Source organism: Pipistrellus hanaki (genome assembly GCF_964339955.1).
Source record: "Pipistrellus hanaki genome assembly, chromosome: 3".
Taxonomy (NCBI): Eukaryota; Metazoa; Chordata; class Mammalia; order Chiroptera; family Vespertilionidae; genus Pipistrellus; species Pipistrellus hanaki.
Genome location: NC_140505.1, coordinates 172,116,684 through 172,137,283, shown reverse-complemented (window position 1 = coordinate 172,137,283; position 20,600 = coordinate 172,116,684). Strand labels below are relative to the sequence as shown.

Genomic DNA, 20,600 nt, shown 5'->3' with positions numbered 1-20,600 from the left:
TCACTGAGAAACCTAAATGATGAAGCTAAGGGCCTAAGTCTTAGTTCATTTGTTTCAATTGTGAACCAAATTATTTGTGTTTCACTGAGGTATTTATAATATCAACATAAGGAGTACAGAGTTCAGAATCTCAAATACACAAAATTTGAAAACACTCTAATTTATTCAACTTACTGTCCATTCCAAAACAAATTCAGTCAAAAAATTAAATAACTGATGAAAAGTGTGATTTTATATCTCATTTCATTACATACATACTCTTTAATTGAACAAATTGATTTTGTGTTTAGAAGAAAAACTACTATACTTACTGGTGGATCCCTAAAATTAGAGTCATAAGAATTCTGTGACCAAAATAAGATTCAGTTAAAGAAAAATCCCTTACACAGAAATAACCTTTTACTCTGAAGTCAGTGCTTACCGTGATCACTAAACAGAAGCTGCTTCCACTTCTGCCTTTCTGCCTCTGATGCTTTGAATCCCAGCACAGATTTTAATTCTTGGAGTACCCTCTTGGATTCTTCATGCTCACGCTTCTGTCTCTCTTTGTCTTCTTGAGACAAGTAATAAAAATCATCCTTTCTTAACTCACTGTCCATATCTAAATCATCTACATAAGCTTCTAATTCCTGAAAATGAATAAATGAAAAAGAACTTTACTTCAAGCAGATAATTTTCTAGCAGTATTCATTTATTTGCACCTACCCTTTTCCAAGATTAAAAAAGGAGGGCTCTTAGCACAGGTCAGTAAAGCATAGTTGGGCAAACAAAGCAAACATAGATAAGTGAACATCTTAAAAAAAAAAACTTAATTTGATACTCTAAAGGGTTTTAAGTAAGAAAATTTAATAACTCAATCGTTATTTTCCTACTCTGATACCATTCTACAGACCCAGTAAAGATTATAGTGATTAGCTCTGTCAAAACCAATCAAAATTAGCCAGGCTGGTGGTTGGGGAGGTGGTCAGGTATGTTAGTCCTCTTGTGCTAGAGTTTGTGGCGCTTTCTGAGGACCCAGGAAGTCTGAACACTATTCCTAGGATTGTGGAATACCTCATCTATCGCTCTCTATATCACTAAGGCAGATGGAAGGATCCCTGCTTACCCAGACTCCCTTGCAGTTATGGTTCAAGCAAACAGCTGGGATCCTCTAATCAGATGTATGTGGATCAAATCTGATTCAGAAGTATGTTATAAAAGAAGCAGGCATCCCATGGAATCCACTCTGGTAAGAATGGTGGCAGAAAAGTTTCCAGAGGCAGAGGTTCTGACGGTAGCATTGAAGGAGCAGGTGACAATGTCTGTGCCCAATGACTTACAGAGGTGTTGCCACTTTAAAAGTTCTTTGAGTGATTTTAGCCTTTTACCCCAGCCTGGCTCAAGCCTGATTACTTGGCCATCTGAATGTTCTGTGAGGTATCTAATGTATTTAAAAAAAAATTTATTCTTTGTTAAACTAAGTAAGGTTGGTTTCTCTTTGCAATTAAGGATACTGAATAGACTATAAGACCTAAGGAAAACTTCTTGAACAAAAGAAATCTGTCAATATCGAAAGTGAGGCGTAACATAAATGCAGTCAAATGCACAAGATAAATGTGTAACATTTTTAGGTGTATACATGGTGGTAACCACTACTTAGATCAGTATAAAAACATTTCCATCATCTCAGAAATGTACCTTTGCTAAGGCACTATTTTTTAATGTGCTTAATCACTTTAAAGCACTAAGAACTAATGATTTGATATATATCAATACATTATATTGTGATTTTGAAGCTCATTAGAAACATAAATTCAACAATGTCACTTACAGAGAGCAGTAGGTAAGTTTCACATGTGAAACTCTCCTTTATGGGAAACAAAAGCTATTTTCACCCTTACCTGCTCCTCAGGGATTGGATCTTGGTCTGCAATGTGTAGAGTAGGCTGCAGCACGGGCACCACAGTACAGCGTGGGCTTTCACACGCTATTTCAGGTTTGCCTTTAAAAGAAACAGGCCACACAGAAACGAGTGAATATTTGATTAACAACCAAAATACAATCATCACTTCAAAACAGTTATTTATACTGTCTCTTTATACCATATTCCTCCTTCCATATCTAATTCCCAGTAACCATTGATTTGTTTCCTGTTCCTATTAAAGTTTACTCTTTTAAGAATTTCATATAAATGGAATCATATAGCATATGGTGATTTAAGTCTGGCTTCTTTTGATTAGCATAGTGCATTAGAGATTCCTCCATCTTTTTATTATTATTTTGTTAATCCTCACCAAGAATATTTTCCCATCGATCTCTTTTTTAGTGAGAATGGGAGGGGGAGAGACAGAGGAGAGAAATGTCGATGTAAGGGAGACACATCTATTGGTTGCCTTCCACACGTGCCCTGACCAGGACTGAGGATCAAATCTGCAACTGAGATATATGCCCTTGACTGGACTCCAACCTGAGACCCTTCAGTCTGCGACCAATGCTCTGTCCACTGAGCCAAAGAGCTAGGCTCCTCCATCTTACTGATGTATCAGTTTATTTCTTTTTTATTGCCAAGTAGTCCATTATATGGATGGAAGTAACAATTTATCTATTCACCAGTAGAAGGGCACAAGCTTCTTTTAGGTGTTAGTGATTATGAATAAATCCACTATAAACATTTGAGTATAGGTTTTTGTGTGAACATTAAGCTTTTATATCTTGGGTAAATATCTAGGAATAATATTACTGAGTCATTTGGTGTATGTGTATGCTTAACAGTGGGAAAAATTTTGATGAGGAAAGGGTATTTATATAATCTTAAAGTATTCTTTTCACAAAATACTTATAATGACAGAGAAGAAAGGCTAAAGGAGAGTAAGGATCACCAAAACTGAATGCCATGTGTGATCTGTACCTGGACATTAGAAAAATGCAAACAGAAGTATTTATAGGTAATGAGGTTTCATGCCTGCATCTTTACTCTCAAATGGTTAAGAATAATATCACCAAAGGAATTTACATATAGATACATAGATAAGGCAAATGTGGTAGAATGTCAACAACTGGGGAATCTGGATAAAGAGTACTGTGAACTATTCTTGTGATATACCTGTAATTTTGAAGTCACTTTACAAGATACAGTTAACTAAAGCACCTGCATCTAAAAATGCAAAAAAACACTTTTTAAAATTATCTCCTTAATATATGTCCTTTTAAAAATATATATATATTTTATTGATTTTTTACAGAGAGGAAGGGAGAGGGAGAGAGAGTTAAAAACGTCGATGAGAGAGAAACATCGTCGATGAGAGAGAAACATCGACCAGCTGCCTCTTGCACACCCCCTACTGGGAATGCGCCTGCAACCAAGGTACATGCCCTTGACCGGAATCGAACCAGGGACGCTTCAGTCCGCAGACCGACGCTCTACCACTGAGCCAAACCGGTTTCGGCTATATGTCCTTTTTAACAGTTGATTTTAGAGAGAGAGGAATGGAGAGAAACATCAATGTGAAAGAGAAACATCGGTTATCTCTCATATGCACCCCAAACTAGGGACAGAACCCACAACCTAGGTTATGTGCCCTAACTAGGAATTGAACCCACATCCTTTTGGTGTACAGGATGATGCTCCTACCAACTGAGCTACCAGCGAAGGCTCAAACAAACATTTTATAGTTGTGTAGTCATGGCCATTGTGAGCATTTTAGTGAGAAAAGTTTGTGAATTACTTCTATTCATATCATTATTATATAGAGCAAAAGCCACATTTACAGAGCATAATTAAGAAATTGCTTATCACTTGCCCAGTGCATCGAAGACAGTTATAATGATCATGTATAAGAGAGTGTCTAAGAGTCAACACCTCAGAGTATGCTAAGGAGAAGTTAATGTGATGCATCTTTTAACACCCAATGGTAATTCTATTTCTAGAAAATGTACTCAAAAGCTCTAGACTTGGGTCATTTCAAAAAGTTTAAATGCATAAATATCTGCACGTATTAAAAATCCCTGGTAAGCCTGGCCGGTGTTGCTAAGTGGTTGAATGCCAATCTATGAACCTGGTTGCAGGCTTGATCCCTAGTCGGGGGCATGCAGGAGGCAGCTGATCGATGATTCTCTCTTATTATTGTCTAGAGTCCCGATGCACTGAGGCAGGCCTGTGCCCTCTTGTAGTCTGGGAGCCCTTGGGGGTTGTCCAACTGACAGCTTAGTCCCACTTGGCAGTCAGACAACCTTAGCGCTGTCGAGGAGGCGGAAGAGGCTCCCGCCACTGCGGCTGAGCTTGCCAGCCATGAGCCCAGCTTCTGGCTGAACGGTGCTCTCCCTGTGGGAGTGCACTGACCACCAGGAGGCAGCTCCCATGTTGAATGCCTGCGACCTGCTGGTCAGTGTGTGTCATACTGACGGGTTGTTCTGCTGATTGGCTGATTTGCATAGTAGCCCTTTATTATATAGGAGGATGTTTCTATCTCCCTCTCCCTTCCTCTCTGAAATCAGTAAAAGGATATTTAAAAAAAAATCCTTCACAATGAAACAGGATAAAGCATGAATCATCTTTGGCAGGAATACAATTTCTGTTATTCATCATAAAGGTGGAAGGGATAAACATGGTTTATAGCAAAGTTTAAAAATTAATATTCCAAACATTTACAATGAAATTGGTGAGATCAGTAAAACAAAGTATAAAATCTGTGTTAAATGAAAGCAGGTTTGTGGAGAATTTCAAGAGTGTCTTTTTACCTAACAGTATTACTCTTAAATAATACATTTTAGACCCCTAATAACAAATACATAGTGCTACCTATTGTAACATTTATATATAATTTCTGAATAACTAAAGTAAGAATTTTATCTTAAAAGCAAAACTCAATTTCTGGCCCATGAATATCAAATTCATCATCACCATAATTGGAAAAGAGATTCTTGAAGTTCTAATAATAAATAATATTAAAATCTATACCTTCAGTCTGCAGGCCAATTCTCTATCCACTGAACCAAACTGGCTAGGGCTGTTTTTCTTATTATTAAGAGCCAAGACTTTATATTCAGTGTTAATTTGTACATATAAGTTCAATTTAAAAAAATCAGAGACACAGATCAGATGTCTCCAGCAACTGAACCCAAAACATAGGTAAGTGCCTTGACTAGGAATTAAATCTGCCACCTTTTGGTGTACAGGAAGACACTCCAACCAGCGGAGCTACACCAGCCAGGGCCATATAAGTTCAACTTTTTCTTTAGTAAACTAAAGGTCTGTCAATTAAGTTTCATCATAGAGAAGAAATATACCTAATAAAATCCTAACTGCAAAGGAATATATGGAAGAAATCCCTCCCAGGTACCTTTTATATCTGTATTTCTTCGTAGCAGTTTGTCCACTTGAGAAATGGCCTCTTCCCAGCAATTATTGCTTGCTTGAACATGGGGCTGAATCAACTTTAATTTCTGTTCAAGGATTTGATAAGATTCTGACACTAGTTCTTGTGTTTCTTTAGTACAAACAAGCTTTTCAAGTTCATCTTCAAGAATTATTACCCTGAGTAATAAAGAAAAACAGTTTCACCATGGAGATTTCTAATATATAAAATGGAAAACTTATCATTTATAAGGTTTATTTAAGAAATAAGCTTAGAAGATTAAAAATGTTTTGGAGATGGAAGGTAGTGATGGTTGTACAATGTGAATATACTTAAACGCCTTGAACTGTACTGTTAAAAATGATTAAATGGTAAATTTTGTTATGTGTATTTTATACCACTTTTTCAAAAAAGCTTATAAACTGTCATATATTTATCCCCAAATATTGCCTGCATATATACTAGGCATGAACTGAAAGGACAAGTTGAACCCATCTTCTATTTACAAGAAACATAACTGAATCAGAGAAATTATACATATATATATATAAAATACAATTATCATAAACAGTCATAATATTTTATTTCATTTACAGATGAGGAATTAGGTCCAGAGAGTTGAAGAAACTTGCTCAGAGTCATACAGCTGATAAACTGTAAACCTGGGTTGAATCCAGGCACAAAAGTATACCACAGAGAGATAAAAAGATAGTGTTATAAGAATTCAAAAGAGGGGAACAGCAGAGGAAGAAGTTCTTTTGAGGGAGCAGCGAAGGAGGGATAAAATTGAAGCATGTTCAAAAGATGAGGACGGTCACTCTACCCTACCTCCCATATTCCCTGTGGGCATACGGCAATATATACAGTTTGGCTGGATTGAAGGAAAAGGAGAAATCAAGACAGAAAAGCAGAGTGTAGTCAGATTATGGCAAACCTTTTTTACAGAGTGTTTTATACAGATGTCAGTCTAAACTGCTATATTCTGAAACCAGTTAAGATTTTTGATTAAGTGAGAAAGCAAATATATGCCTCAGGAATCATCTAGCAGTGAGCACTCTGGAGGAAGAACAGTTAAAGGGTTGATATCCTCATGTAAGAAAGTGAGGGTGGGAATAGCAACGGGAACAAGGGCAAAGGAGTGAAACACAATCAATTTTTAGATAACACCTCAAAGTTGTGTGTAGCTGTCTACAGATCAATACATATATGATAGTTAATGACTGGTATACTCTCTAGTTAAGATACAGAATATTTCATTTTTAAAAAATATATTTTATTGATTTTTTTTACAGAGAGGAAGGGAGAGAGATAGAGAGCTAGAAACGTCGATGAGAGAGAAACATCGACCAGCTGCCTCTTGCACACCCCCTACCGGGGATGTGCCCGCAACCAAGGTACATGCCCTTGACCAGAATTGAACCCGGGACCTTTAAGTCCGCAGACCGACGCTCTACCGCTGAGCCAAACTGGTTTCGGCAGAATATTTCATTTTTAAGGAGAACAAAGTTCCTATCATAATCCACAATTCCTGACAAAGGTACAAGCCCCTCTTTTTCATTTTCATATCTATACAGTGTAGCACTCTTCCTTCCCTGACCCACCCTCTCTCATTATAATATACTAGAGGCCTGCGGGGAGCGGGCCTAAGCTGTCAGTTGGACATCCCTAGCGCTGCCGTGGAGGTTCCTGCCACCACTACTGTGCTCACCAGCAGTGAGCCCAACTTGTGACTGAACTGTGCTCTCACTGACCACCAGGGGGCAGCTCCTGAGTTGAGCATCTGCCCCTGGTGGTCAATGTGCACCATAGTGACTAGTCCTTCTGTCATTTGGTCCATTTGCATATTTGCCTTTTATTATATTTCCTCTGATGATTCAACCATTGCCACACACTCACCTTGGGACTGCTCACATCCCATATTCCTTGTGGCAGACAGAGATGAGTCAGGTTAGCATTCACCTGCTTTCTTGGAATAGCTGCTACAGACCACTGGAACAGACCTGCCTCATAGTGTCTTAATTTTTCCTTATGCCCTAAGCTTTACATCAGCCTTATATACCTAATGCCAGACCTTGAACTGATGAGTGAAAACTTTCCTCAAAATGTCTTTATGACCTTAACTTCCTATCTTTGAACACATCCTTCTTCAGTCCTATAGACTAGCCTTTTGATTTTACTGAGACTTCAAGCCTTTTTGGTTCATTTTTATTTTTCGTCTTACAAAACTGATTTATGGCCCTAGCTGGTTTGGCTCAGTGAGTAGAGCATCGGCCTGTGTACTGAAGGGTCCCCGGTTTGATTCCGGCCAAGGGCACATGTCTGAGTTGTGGGCTTGATCCCAGTGTGGGGCGTGCAGAAGGCAGCCAATTAATGATTCTCTCTCATCATTGCTGTTTCTCTCTATCCCCCTCTCCCTTCCTCTCTGAAATCAATAAAAATATATATTATAAAAAAAAAAAAAACCAAACTGATTAATAGTCTCTCCCTTTCACTTCTTGCCTGGTATCCAGAGTAAAGCATCTAAACTATGATCATACCAACCCATTAAATTCCGATGACCTTCCTGATTACCAGCACATGAACCCAACCATCCATCTGATCTAGTCCTATACCACAAGTCTGTGTTCTGTACCATACCTGCTACCAAGGCAGAGTGCCAGCAATTTCATGCAAAGTAGATCACCTAATATGGACCCTACATTGTATTATCTAACTGGGACCAAAATACATGTCCTATGCTATGAAAAAAAAGAGTCCAAATCTATTGAATTTATTTAGAAAATAGCAATGTATTATTCCTTAACTATATATAACAATGCCTCTTATACTTTATTTTTCCAGTGTTGGCAGATATTCTCTTAGATTGCAGGCTCCAGTTTAAGAGCCCTACCTAAAGAGAGTAAACTCATTCTTTGTAATCTCCATTGCAGCTCTCAAACAGAATGAACATCTGCTTTTGTCCTATGTTTCTAGGTTGTCTGTTGAAATCAGGAAAAGTAAAAATTATAAATGTACCAAATTATAGTTCTTAAAAATCATGCTTCTCTGCTCTATTTGTCAGTATAAACCATCTTTCATGCTGTATGTCTCCATTTTACTGCTTTTCTCTAGCTAGGACACAAGCCAAGAACCACAATAGCCCAAGAATGAAGCTTGCTAATCATGAGGACATTTCCTTATATAGCTTCTAAACTTACTCATTCAGTAATGCTTTCAGATGGAGCTGCAAACTCCGTACTGCTGTGTGAACATTATTCAGTTCTCTTGACTTCTGTTGAGTTTTGCATAAACGCTGGGGTACTGACTGGTGCTGAGTTTCAAAGTATCGATAAAACTCATAGCTGCGCTTAAGCTCTTCCAAGCAGGCAGCATGAGCATGAGGTAGACCCTGAGTCACATCAGATAAAATATGATGAGGCAAAAGTGCTGGAGTAAGTAAGGGCCCAGGAGGGGCATTAGCTGTAGAAAGTAATAGGGCTAACCGTCTGAAGAACTCTGAACTCTGTGCCACCCAGAGTTGGAACAAAACCTAAAAAAACAAAAAACAAAACCAAACTAGATCAATAAAATATATTGGCCAATATTCAAAACAAACTACAAATTTAATTTTTAGTTTAAATTTTCCACTTTATCCTAAGTAATGGATATAGCTGAGCTTGAATTAACTCTAAGATCAGCCAAGAATTATATATTAAATTATGTAGTTACTGCACATGGGAACTTCTGATCCCAATATAGCATGAAATACCAAAATATAACTTAGTTCAGTTCTAGAAGGGAAGTGTTGATAGACTGAGACACATTTATTACAAGTAAATATTGATTATTTTTAAATTTTATACAAAGGAGAAATGAAAACAGTAGGAATTATAGAGCTACATATATAAGTTCCAAGAAATGAGTTATTGATGAACCCAGATTTGGGGTTCAAAATTACACCATTATTTTGGCTCGGAAATAGTTAAGAAGTAACATAATCAGTCCCATAGTGTTCATACTTAGGAGTGTCAAGCACAAAAGGCCCTAGCTAGTTTGGTGGACAGAGCATTGGCCTGTGGACTGAAGGGTCGCAGGTTCGATTCTGGCCAGGGGCACATGCCTGGGTTGAGGGCTCAGTCCAGGGTAGGGGATGTGCTGGAGGCAGCTGATCAATGATTCTCATCATTGATGTCGCTCTCTCTCATCACTTATGTCTCTCTCTCTTTCTCTTTCCCCCTCCTTCTTCCCTCTCCCTTCCTCGTTGAAATCAATAAAGAAATATATATTTAAAAAATAAAATTTATAAAAAAATTATAAGTATTTTGATATCAAACTATAAGGATCTTCTTTTCCAATCTTTATATTGTTCTCCACTTTTAAAGGCAGCTTTACAAACTTCAGTAAGGTTATTGCAGTAACAGTAATCAGCAAATAATAAAAGAGAACAGGTGCACCATTTGTGTTCAAAAAGCACAGGCACGATCCAAGAACATCTACCTCTTCCTCAGCCCTTCCTTCCATTCTACCAATGGATTACCTTCAATGCAGGCAGGCTGAAACCATCTGTAAGGTTATGTGCTTCCTCTTCTGAAATCTGCTCGTCACTAAGTCCAAGGCCCAGCTCTTTAAAAGGCACCACACAGATGTAGTTGGTTACATTGTCACTCTCAGAGTTCAGGGGGTAGGTTAAATTAGGTTAAGGCAATCAACAAAGTCTTCATTAAAACATAAAAGGTACATTAAAATTGCCCAGCCCTACCAGTATGGCTCAGTAGTTGAGTGTCAACCTACAAAAGTAATCTTTGCATTCCATTTACTCATAATTTATTTATGAATCTTAAATAAAATATATTATATACCTTTATTTCCTGACTAATAGAAATAAATTTTTTTTTAGTAAATTTAAGTGACCATTGCCATGTAATCTTTGTGTCAGACACTATCTAAATACTAACTCATTTGATTTCAACAAAAAATACAGTCAGTACGATTGACATTTTAAAAATGAATAAAGAAAGGTACAGAGAGTTAAGAAACTTGCTTAAAGTCACCTAGGCAATAACTGATATGGCCAAAATTTAAATGTCACCGATCTGACTCTAGGGCCTTTGTTTTGTGAAAGGAGAAGGATTTCCTGTTGCTGGTTTATTTCCATGTCATGACACAAATTTGCCATGTTCAGTAATTAAAAACAAAACAAAACAGGTCTTTTGAATTTATTCTTTGGACCAGAAAAGGGAGGGATCTCAAGTTTTTTCCTTGTTAAAAATGAAAAACACGAGAGAAGAACTATCTTTTTGTCTGTTATTGCCTTTCCCCCTTGGAATGCATTTCCAGTTTTAAAATAGAAGTGCTGATGGAAATTAGCTTCAAAATAAGCAATTTCAGTTTATAGTCAACTTTACAGGATGCAACTATAATATCTATATTCAGCACTCTGGAAACACATCTTATTTTTAAATTTAGACCAAAAAAGGATATTTTTTCAGCATATATAGGGTAGCCAGCCTTGCTGCTTGAAAGTTGGCTCTTACAGTTCTGTAGACAGCTTTCCGAAGACCGATGAGATGCTGACTGGGATGCTGTCCAGCTTTATTAAATGGGCAAGCAGCACTGACCCTGTCAAGCAAACTTGAAAAGTAAAATGTGATACAACTGTACAGGTGTCCTAAAGTTTTTGTTTCCTAAACCCATAATTCTATTAAGTTTAGAAAAAAATCCTTTTCCATAATTTTCATTAGAAAATGTTTGTAAGTAACCCCACTCAGGTCTCATAAATAGCCATTTCTGTGATACATATATAGTCACCAGAAAAAGACAAATGAAAAGTTTAAATCTCAAAGTGATGGCTTCCTCTGATATGAAGAAACAAAAACATTATAGTTGAAAAATAGTAGAAATGTAGGAATATTTATGTAAAAAATATAACTTTTTAATATAGATACTCTACCCACTAAAATATACTAGAGTGGTACTACTTTACATTAGTTTCCAAACCTTTACCTATAGAACGTATAAAAACTTTAATTATAAACATTTTCACATTCTTAATATGCATTCATATATGTTCATCAATCATATTTTTGGCCACTTGTACAGAATGCATTCTGTACAATCATAAAAATAGGGTAAAATGACTTACCCACCTGCTGCCACTGGCACTTACCTACTCAAAATGAAGTAGGGGCCGCAGAAAGATAACAGGACCAGTGGCCAACAGGGGAATGCAAGTAGAAAGGCAAAGTGAAGGTTACTATGAGGTTGCATAGCTACTCTCAAAACTGTTCAAGAGGAAGCACATTTCATAGCACTTTCCAAAAGATAAGTGGGGAGTATCTATTTGAAACAATGACATATACTACATTATGCTTTTATAAATGAAACTATGAATAGTTATTAGATAAGAGTATTTTTCTTCACCTAACCAGTAACCAAAACAAAATATTGGAATTTATAAAATTTCAATAGCAAAACAAAATATTGGAATTTATAAAATTTTTACACTATAATCACAAATTTGTAAAACAAGACATCTAACTCAAAACTTTAAAAATGTTAAATCAAACTAAAATATATTCAGGCATTAGAAATCTATTAAAAAACAACAACAACGAGGACAATGACCGCTGGCTTATTTTAAAATAAAGGAATGAAGCAAAGAAGGTTAAATTATTTGCTAGAGCAGACAAACTGAAAGGAAAAAAAAAAACAAACAGTACTCATTTCTTTCAACATATGGCACTATTGTTTGTACTCCATTTTATTTACTAAATGAATTTTAAAAGCTAAAAATATTATGATTCAAGATCTACTATTACTCATAATTTTTTCAATCAATTATCCAGTTAGACGAAGACAAGCAAAGCACAATTTTTTCCCAGGATTTCTTCTGCCTGTCTGCATCTGAATAGACAGAAGTCAAAATCTGGAGGCAAATCATGTCTAACTGATCCAAATTAGCTCTTCATGCCTATTCTATACATATGGCTTCTAAAAGGTGGACAATGACAAAAGCACAGAATCCTCTATACATGCCCAAGCATTAAATGAACAAACACATAGCACTTTGCTTAACCTTTAAGCAGTCAGTTCTCTCAGTAAAGTCTTGTGCAAGTCAAGAATGAAAAGCCACTTTTATTCTTAGTGTGATTTTTAACTTTTAAAACTTGATACTCAAACAACTTAAAAACTGCTATGCTCAGTCAAAAAAAAGTGAACATTGGAAGGACAAAAATAAACAAATATCAAGGACTGTTCCATTTTGAATTGAGCAGAAAGAAAAGTAATGAAACATCTCTTATGCCTTTGGATTGTTTAAAATACTGTTTCAGAACACAACAGTGAAGACTGCTAGAGATTATTCTACTTCCCTCTTCATGATTTTTCAGATACAGCTTTTATGCCAAGATCATTTCAGTACTACTCTAGAGCAGAGCACAGTAAAAGATGTGATGACTACCAAAGGATCTTCTATTCCCCCTTTGCATGATTTTCCAGATATAACAATAATTAAGAGCAATAATTATTCTGCACCATATATTTCATCATATTTCCTCCCACTTATAGATTGCAAAGGTTATATAAATTATTACGTATATACTACAATACAACTATCACCTGCTAGTGTTTAGCAGGCAGTCTGGTGTACTGCAATCAAGCTTTAGAACCAGATGGTAAGGACTTGAACATCTGCTCTATAATAAACTGGTGCTGAGTAAATATAACTTTTCCTTTAATAATGGAATAAATAACCAGTATAACCTGCAGCTTAATACACTTACAGCTAGACTGGTGAATATTTAATTTTTTGTGGGAATGTAAAACATCATCACTTGCATGATATTCTGACAATATTGGTGCCATAATATCTGCTAACATTTACCTAAAGAATATTATTAATAAATGGCAAGAGTTTTCAAAATGAATTCATGTCAGATACAGCTATCAATTAAACTGAGGAAAGAGAGTATCTGACAGGAAGTAAAGAAAACAAGCATTTATTGGGTAACTGTATGTTGGGTTCAATGGTAGGTTCTTTCTCATTATCTCATAAAATTACAGGTAAACATACAGACATAATCATTATTCTCAAAGCACTTTGGTTTCTCAAAGTAGATAAGCAGAATCATATTACATATTAAATCTAACATTTATTTCTTTAGTGAGCAGTTAATAGACTTTAATAAGTGCTAAAGAGAAACCAACTTTTTTCCTATAAAAGCAATACAAAAATGAAGACAGGTAGTAAATATTCTACTTTAATTATGTAATAAAAAAGAATTATTTAAAAATAAAATAAAAAATGAACTCACAGTGTAAATCCTCTGGAAATAACTTCAGTTTCTTGAATGAGACGTAAAGCTTTTCTCACAAGATTAGTAAAAGCTCGGCTATTTGCTGCTGCATTTTCCAAACGGACATTGTATTTTTTTAGGGTTACTTGTAGTTTGGCTGTCCTCCATAATCTCAAAGCTCTTATGATCAGATAAACAAATAGAATCACTCCCCATACCAGCCAGGAAGAGAAAATCCACCAAGTGGGAAACATAATAAGCAAACTAATGAAGGCAAATAGCATTGAGACATCCCTATAACAGAGGAAAAAAAGAAAACAATACCCATTAGAAAAGAAAAAGATGAGTTATTTTATCAGTAAATTAAGTCTCCTAAAATAAATAAAATTCCAGCTTCTTTGTAACATATGGCTTAAAAAATGACATTAAAAAAAATCATGTGAAAGCCCTAGCCGGTTTCGCTCAGTGGATAGAGTGTCGGCCTGTGAACTGAAAGGTCCCAGGTTCGATTCCAGTCAAGGACACATGCCTGGGTTGTGGGCTTGATCCCCAGTGAGGGACTTGCAGGAGGCAGCCGATCCATGATTCTTCCTCATCGTGGATGTTTCTCTCTCTCTCTCTCCCTCTTCCTTCCTCTCTGAAATCAATAAAAATATATATTTTTTAAAAATCATGTGAAATAGTTTTGAAATATCTAGCAACTAGAAATGGCCCTTAGGTATTAAAACTGAGTAATAAGTTTAGGTAAAGGATATAAGAAATTGGTGCCTTCTGAAATGACTTAGAGAAAATTTTTTTTCCAATTACAGTTGATATTGAATATTATTTTATACTAGAGGCCTGGTGCACAAAATTCATGCCCTCAGAGGATGCTCCACTGATGGCTTAGGCCCGCTCTCTGTGGGGAAGGGGCCTAAACTGGCAGTCGGACAGACATCCTTGCACTGCTGTGGATGTGGGAGAGACTCCCACCACCGCAGCTACACTTGCCAGCCATGAGCCAGGCTTCTGGCTGAGCAGCCCTCCCCCTGTGGAAGTGCACTGACCACCAGGGGGCAGCTTCTGCTTTGAGTGTCTACCCCCTGGTGGTCAGCGCGCATCATAGCGACCAGTCGTTCTGCCATTTGGTTGATTTGCACATTAGCCTTTTATTATATAGGATTAGGTGGGCAGTACAGTGGTTAGACAACTAATAGCATTTATAAAGTATTACCCCAATAAGTCTCATATCCACCTGACAGTATACATAGTTATTATAAGATTATTGACTATATTACCTATGTTATACTTTACATCCCCATGATTATTTTATAACTACCAATTTGAATTTATTAATCCCTTTACTTTTCTCATCCAGTCCCCCAACTCCTCTTCTACCAGGCAATCATCAGTTTGTGCTCTGTGTCTATGAGTTTATTTCTGTTTTGTTTGTTTCTTTTGGGTTTTAGATTCCACAGATAAGTGAAATCATATGGTATTTGTCTTTCTCTGTCTGACTTATTTCTCTTAGCATAATACCCTTTAGGTCAAGACTGTAAAGATATAGACTCTTAAAAAAATTTACAGATTAAAAAAATCCAATTTTATAAATTTAAAAGTAAAAATAGGTTAATTTTTACTAATTTTAATATTAAAATACTTTTTTAATATTCCTTTTCCCTAAAATCAACTTTAAGTATTAAATATATAATATCTGAAGAAAATATAAGCATTTTTCCAATTAGAAATAATAAATACTTTATGAGTAATTGTTTTAAATCAAGTCATCTAATTTTAAATCATCACCACAAATCTGGAATACACACACTTATACAGCAGACCATAATATGGATAAGCTTTGTGTTTTTACACTGCCTTAACTGAAGTAAAAGTGTATATACATTTTTTTGCTTAGGTCAACTATAAATCTATAGATTAAAATATATCTTTTAAGCAATGAAGGTTTTGATGAAAACATGTATTTATCATAAAAAGATAAATACAGAGGAGTTATGTCTGAACAACAGTACTTGAAGATAGTCAAACAACAAAAAAAGTCTCATTAGGAGTGCTTCTTATTAAACATTTGCCTGCCCTAATTTCCCTTGGAATCCTTTACTTTTAGATGATACTGGTAATATCATAGAGTCAACTTTCATTATCTACTTGTATGTTTTAATAGAAAAGTCTGTAAGTATTTACAGACACTCAGTTTCTTTTCTTTTTTAAAATTTAATTCTTTATTGTTTAAAGAACCCTCCAGCATATGCCCTCACCCCTGCTTCCCCCCGCCAAACCATCCGTGTCCATTGGTTATGCTCATATAAGTGGTTTCTTAATCATACTTGTTGCTAAAGAAAACTTGAAAGTAAAATTCTTAAAACATATGGTTCCTTGTAGCAATCCCTTAAGTTCTTACTTTTTGTTTTTAAAGGATAAGATGCTTTACTTCATCATACAATACAGGTTTGGAAAACATCATACTTTTCTATGTTAGAATATGAAGCAGCTAGCTGCCAGTGTGACAGAAAAGACAGATAAATTCAGCACACTGAAGCTAATGAATATAATTGCCTATATAACTTGAACAGTTGGAACAATGGTTCAGTTCATTTAATAAACTCATATTTTAACAGGAAGAGAATATTAACAGTTATTTCTATATAATCCCTTCTTACCATTCCTCTTTCTTTTTCTTAAACAGATTATTCTGGGACTTCTTCATTAGATACAAATATTTGAAGTAGTTGAAAAGTTTTAGGATAGTGTAAATCATTAGACTATGTTCCTTATGACTCTTCTCAGCCAATAAAGCAAAAGGTGATCATTTACCTCCATGCCCCCACCTACCCTTGTTGTCTTTACAATGTGATTATGATATATTCTACTAACTATAAAGAACCAGCGAGGCCTGCATGCACACGTGTGCATAGAGGTATATGGGTAAGACATTCTTTTTGGCACATGTCTGAATATATGTGAGCTATTAAAATACAGAACTAATTATAGTGAGTTGAAAGTAGATTTGTTTCCAGCTTCATTTGAAATTGTATTCACTTTAGAAAGGTCTTTTTAAAAACCTTTGCATATCATTAATTACAATGCTACAAGGTATGGGATGTTTATTATGCCTTTACAATGGGGAGCATCATGATGGATTTCCTCTGAATACTCTACACAATATGCGAGCAAAGGATAGATGTTTTCTGAACAGTACCAAATATTAGGGGTTGCCAGGGAGCGAAGTGTTGGAAGGTGTCCATTTTCCTGTTGTTGAGGTTGCCCTGCAGACAGGATACTGGGATCAAGTAGCTCAATTAGCTCCACATCCTCTTGTAACAGGACTTCCTGTTGCAGGATGGTATGTAGTGAGTCAAGTCGGAATCCAATATCCTTGCCATTAAAAGACCAGAAGAGAGGTATTAATGCATACATAATTTTGCATTAAATGCTAAGCTCCTAAAGTACTAATAAAATTTAGAGATACTTATTTTCAGTATAAACCCCAAGAAGAAGAAACAACAGTCCAATCTACTGTTGAGGGGGTGTTTTCCCCCAGACTGTAAATGTGAAATAATAAAGACTGAGGTGGATATTATTGGGCCACCAGATGTGAAATATAAATTTTTAATAAAAAGATGTGAACTACATATTTATAAACCTGTCTAGTCAAGCCCAGTTAATTAAATTGCTAGAACACACATGGAAAATATAATTCTGTAACATAAGATGCTGTCCCTGGATACTGTAACAGTATAGCCAGTATCTAAGAATTACATCAGCAGGATCAAGACCTTATAAAAATAGACATTCAGACATTAAAAATACATCATTAAGGAATGTAATATAAAACCACACTAGCATGTGCATAGCATTTATAGTTTGCAAAATGCTTTCACATATACCATATCATTTATTCCTCTCTCCTTTCCTTCTAGCCTTCTATCAATATACCAAGAACAAGACATTTAAGTCTCTACTCTTAAAATAGTTCATAGTTTAATGAAGGACTAAAAAATAAACAGTTGCAACATAATGTGCAAAGAAGTCAATGATGTATACCAAGGGTATTATGAAAAGGTACCAAAACTTGCAATGAAGTCAGATAAAGTACAGAGGTTATACCTGAGCTAAGTCTTAACGTAAGAGTAAGGACTGATCAGACGTAAGAGTTGGAAGAGTCAAATGAGACAGAAAAGCTTATTTAGAACTGTAAGTCATCAATACTAATTTTATGCAGAGTGTTCATGGTAGAGGTAAGAATGAGTTAGGAATGTTATAGCAGATAGGTTAATTTTCACAGCAATCCTGTGATGTACATTCTCCTCCTCTCCATTTTATAGAGGAGAACACTGAAGTCCAAAGAGAATAAGTAGCTCTCCAGAAGTCTGATTTCAAAGCCTAAGTCTCTAGTAGTCAGTTTTGCTTCATTGTACATATTCTGCTTTGTCAGAAAATTTTAAGTTTTATTTTGTATTAAATTTAGGAATAGAGTGACCCTATTATAAGAAAAAAATAAAGAGAACTTGTAATATTTTTTATTTTTATTGATTTCAGAGAGGAAGGGAGGGGGGAGAGAGAGAGAGAGACAAAAAACATCACTGATGAGAGAGAATCATTGGTTAGCTGCCTCCAGCATTTTGATCCCCGTTGGGGATTAAGCCCGTAACACTGGCATGTGCCCTGACCAGGAATCGAACCATGACCTCCTGGTTCATAGGTCAATGTTCAACCACTAAGCCATGCTAGCTGGGCAAAATAAAGAGAACTTTTAAAGGGCAAAGCCTTTAGCAATTAACATAAAAGAGTTAGGTCTAGTGCAGTGGTCGGCAAACTTGTTAGTCAACAGAACCAAATATCAACAGTACAATGATTGAAATTTCTTTTGAGAGCCCAATTTTTAAAACTTATTCTTCTAATGCCAATTCTTCAAAATAGACTCGCCCAGGCCGTGGTATTTCGTGGAAGAGCTACACTAAAGGGGCCAAAGTGCCGCATGTTGCTCACGAGCCACAGCTTGCTGACCACTCACTGGTCTAGGGTTTAAAGCAGTGGGTTTGCTCTTCTTGATCAGTTAATCATTCCTACACCATAGTGTTCAACCCTAGTTGATCATAATGGGGACTTAGGAATGCAGTGACCCATATTCAAACTTGATCATGGGTTATATGCATGATCTGTATAGGTATTGCACTGTGTGTCCACCACCCAAAGTCAAAACATCTTCTGTCACCATATAGTTGGTCCCCTTTACCCTTTACAACCCTCCCCCACTCTTACAGTTTCCTTATCTGCAAAATAAGTAGTACCAACTTCATAGGGTTGCTGTGATGATTAAATAAGTCAGTATTTGCAAAGTGTTAAGAATGTCTGATGCACAGTAAACACTATGTAAGTGTTAGCTGCTAGTGTTAAAACACAATAAAGAAAAGCATACAAAAAAAAGCATACATAATATATAAAAACTTACAGATCACAGCATAGATAGGCATTACTAGGTTGTTGCAGAAAATAAGAGATCAGTGGGCTGAAGTTTCTGGGAAAGGCCTTGAAAATGAGCTAGGACTGTTAATGAAAAGGTTCTGATAATAGAGAAAAAAATGGAAGGAATTCCACCACAGTATAATAGCACAATTATAGGTATGGAATAAAGGAAAAGGAAGACTGGTTTGGTTGATGAAAATAAAGGTGGATAAGGCTAGGAAGGTAGATTAATGCCAACTTATGCAGACTCTTTTATGCTGAAGTGACTAATTGAATTTGAAATGACAGACAATAGGAATCTTTTTAAGGATCTAAATAGAAAAATGGCATGAGAAGGTAACTTAGGAAGATTTCTGCTTGGATGGAATGAAAGGGACGCAAAGCACAGCTAAAGAATAAAAGAGATTTCTATTTCTGCCTCTACTGATGGAGAAGGGAACTTATACATGTATCAATACACTTCAATGATCTTACACACTTTTAAATATATAATGCTATTTCATAAAGCTGATGAGGATAAAATAAGATAACACATGAAAGCACTTTATAGGCTAAAAAGTGCTTTAAAAGTGCTAATATCACTACTATCATAGTTGCTATAAAGGCATTTATTTTTTAATACTATAAGAAAAAAACATAAAATATGTGGCCAGTGACAAAGAACCAAGAATGAAAAGATCAAGACTATACAGACTATGATTAAACCACAGAAAAATGTTTATGGATCCATGTACCTTATCACAGTCCTAGTATCATTGAAGAATGAGGATGACTCCACCTGGATAGAGATGGTATTCTATGTAGTTGACAAGATACTTCATTGACCTTCTCAACACACCTATAAAGATGAAACCCTGAACAGAGAACTTGCCCTTTTGGATTGCTAAAAAAGTAATTTAAGTCAGTCAAAACATAATAATATTCAAGCTAGAGAGGTAGTGCATTATAGTACAGAGCCTTGGCTTAGAAACCAGGAGATCGGAATACAAATTCTGACTCTATCACTTTCTAGCTGATTCTTGAATAATTCACTTAATCAGTATTCTTAAATCAAACTGAGTGGTCTGAACCTCAGGATTTCCAGCTGGTGAATGCACCAAAACCTTATAGTGTTTAGATTGTCAAATCAAAATGTGAAAGCACTTTGTAAACATTTTTTTATAAATGATAATTTATAAGAATAACTAGTGGCCCAGTGTATGAAATTCATGCATGCAGGGGGGGTTCCCTTAGCCTAGCCTGCACCCTCTCCAATCAGGCAGCCCTCAGGGGATTGGGCCTAAATCAGCAGTCAGACATCCCTCTTGGAATCTGGGACCACTGGCTTCTAACTGCTCACCTGCCTGCCTGCCTGATTGCTCCTAACTGCCCTCCCCTGCGGGCCTGATCTTGCTCCCAACTGCTCTCCTCTGCCAGCCAAGTTGGTTCTGATAGGTTGGTTTCTATGCCAATCAGCGTCAAAAGTTCTGCCTCCCAGGGAACCATTGGCTCCTCACACTTCACCCAGATTTGGTTCTGATTTATCAGTTTC

General features: G+C 36.2%; 1 protein-coding gene across 4 annotated transcripts in view; it reads right to left on the bottom strand.

Moving 5' to 3' along the window:
* The window catches only part of VEZT (vezatin, adherens junctions transmembrane protein), a 55,744-nt gene that overhangs the window by 6,000 nt on the left and 29,144 nt on the right, over nt 1–20,600 (bottom strand). For 2 of the 4 annotated variants that reach the window (XM_084878473.1, XM_084878471.1), the window contains exons 4-11: nt 16,803–16,978; nt 13,625–13,900; nt 10,794–10,943; nt 9,850–9,997; nt 8,531–8,862; nt 5,319–5,512; nt 1,881–1,981; nt 422–629 (exon numbers count right to left, since the gene is read on the bottom strand). In XM_084878473.1, coding sequence (XP_084734599.1) covers nt 422–629; nt 1,881–1,981; nt 5,319–5,512; nt 8,531–8,862; nt 9,850–9,997; nt 10,794–10,943; nt 13,625–13,900; nt 16,803–16,978 — 1,585 coding nt within the window. The remainder of the gene's footprint in view (nt 1–421; nt 630–1,880; nt 1,982–5,318; nt 5,513–8,530; nt 8,863–9,849; nt 9,998–10,793; nt 10,944–13,624; nt 13,901–16,802; nt 16,979–20,600) is intronic. The other 2 variants (XM_084878472.1, XM_084878474.1) reach the window with 1 other exon arrangement.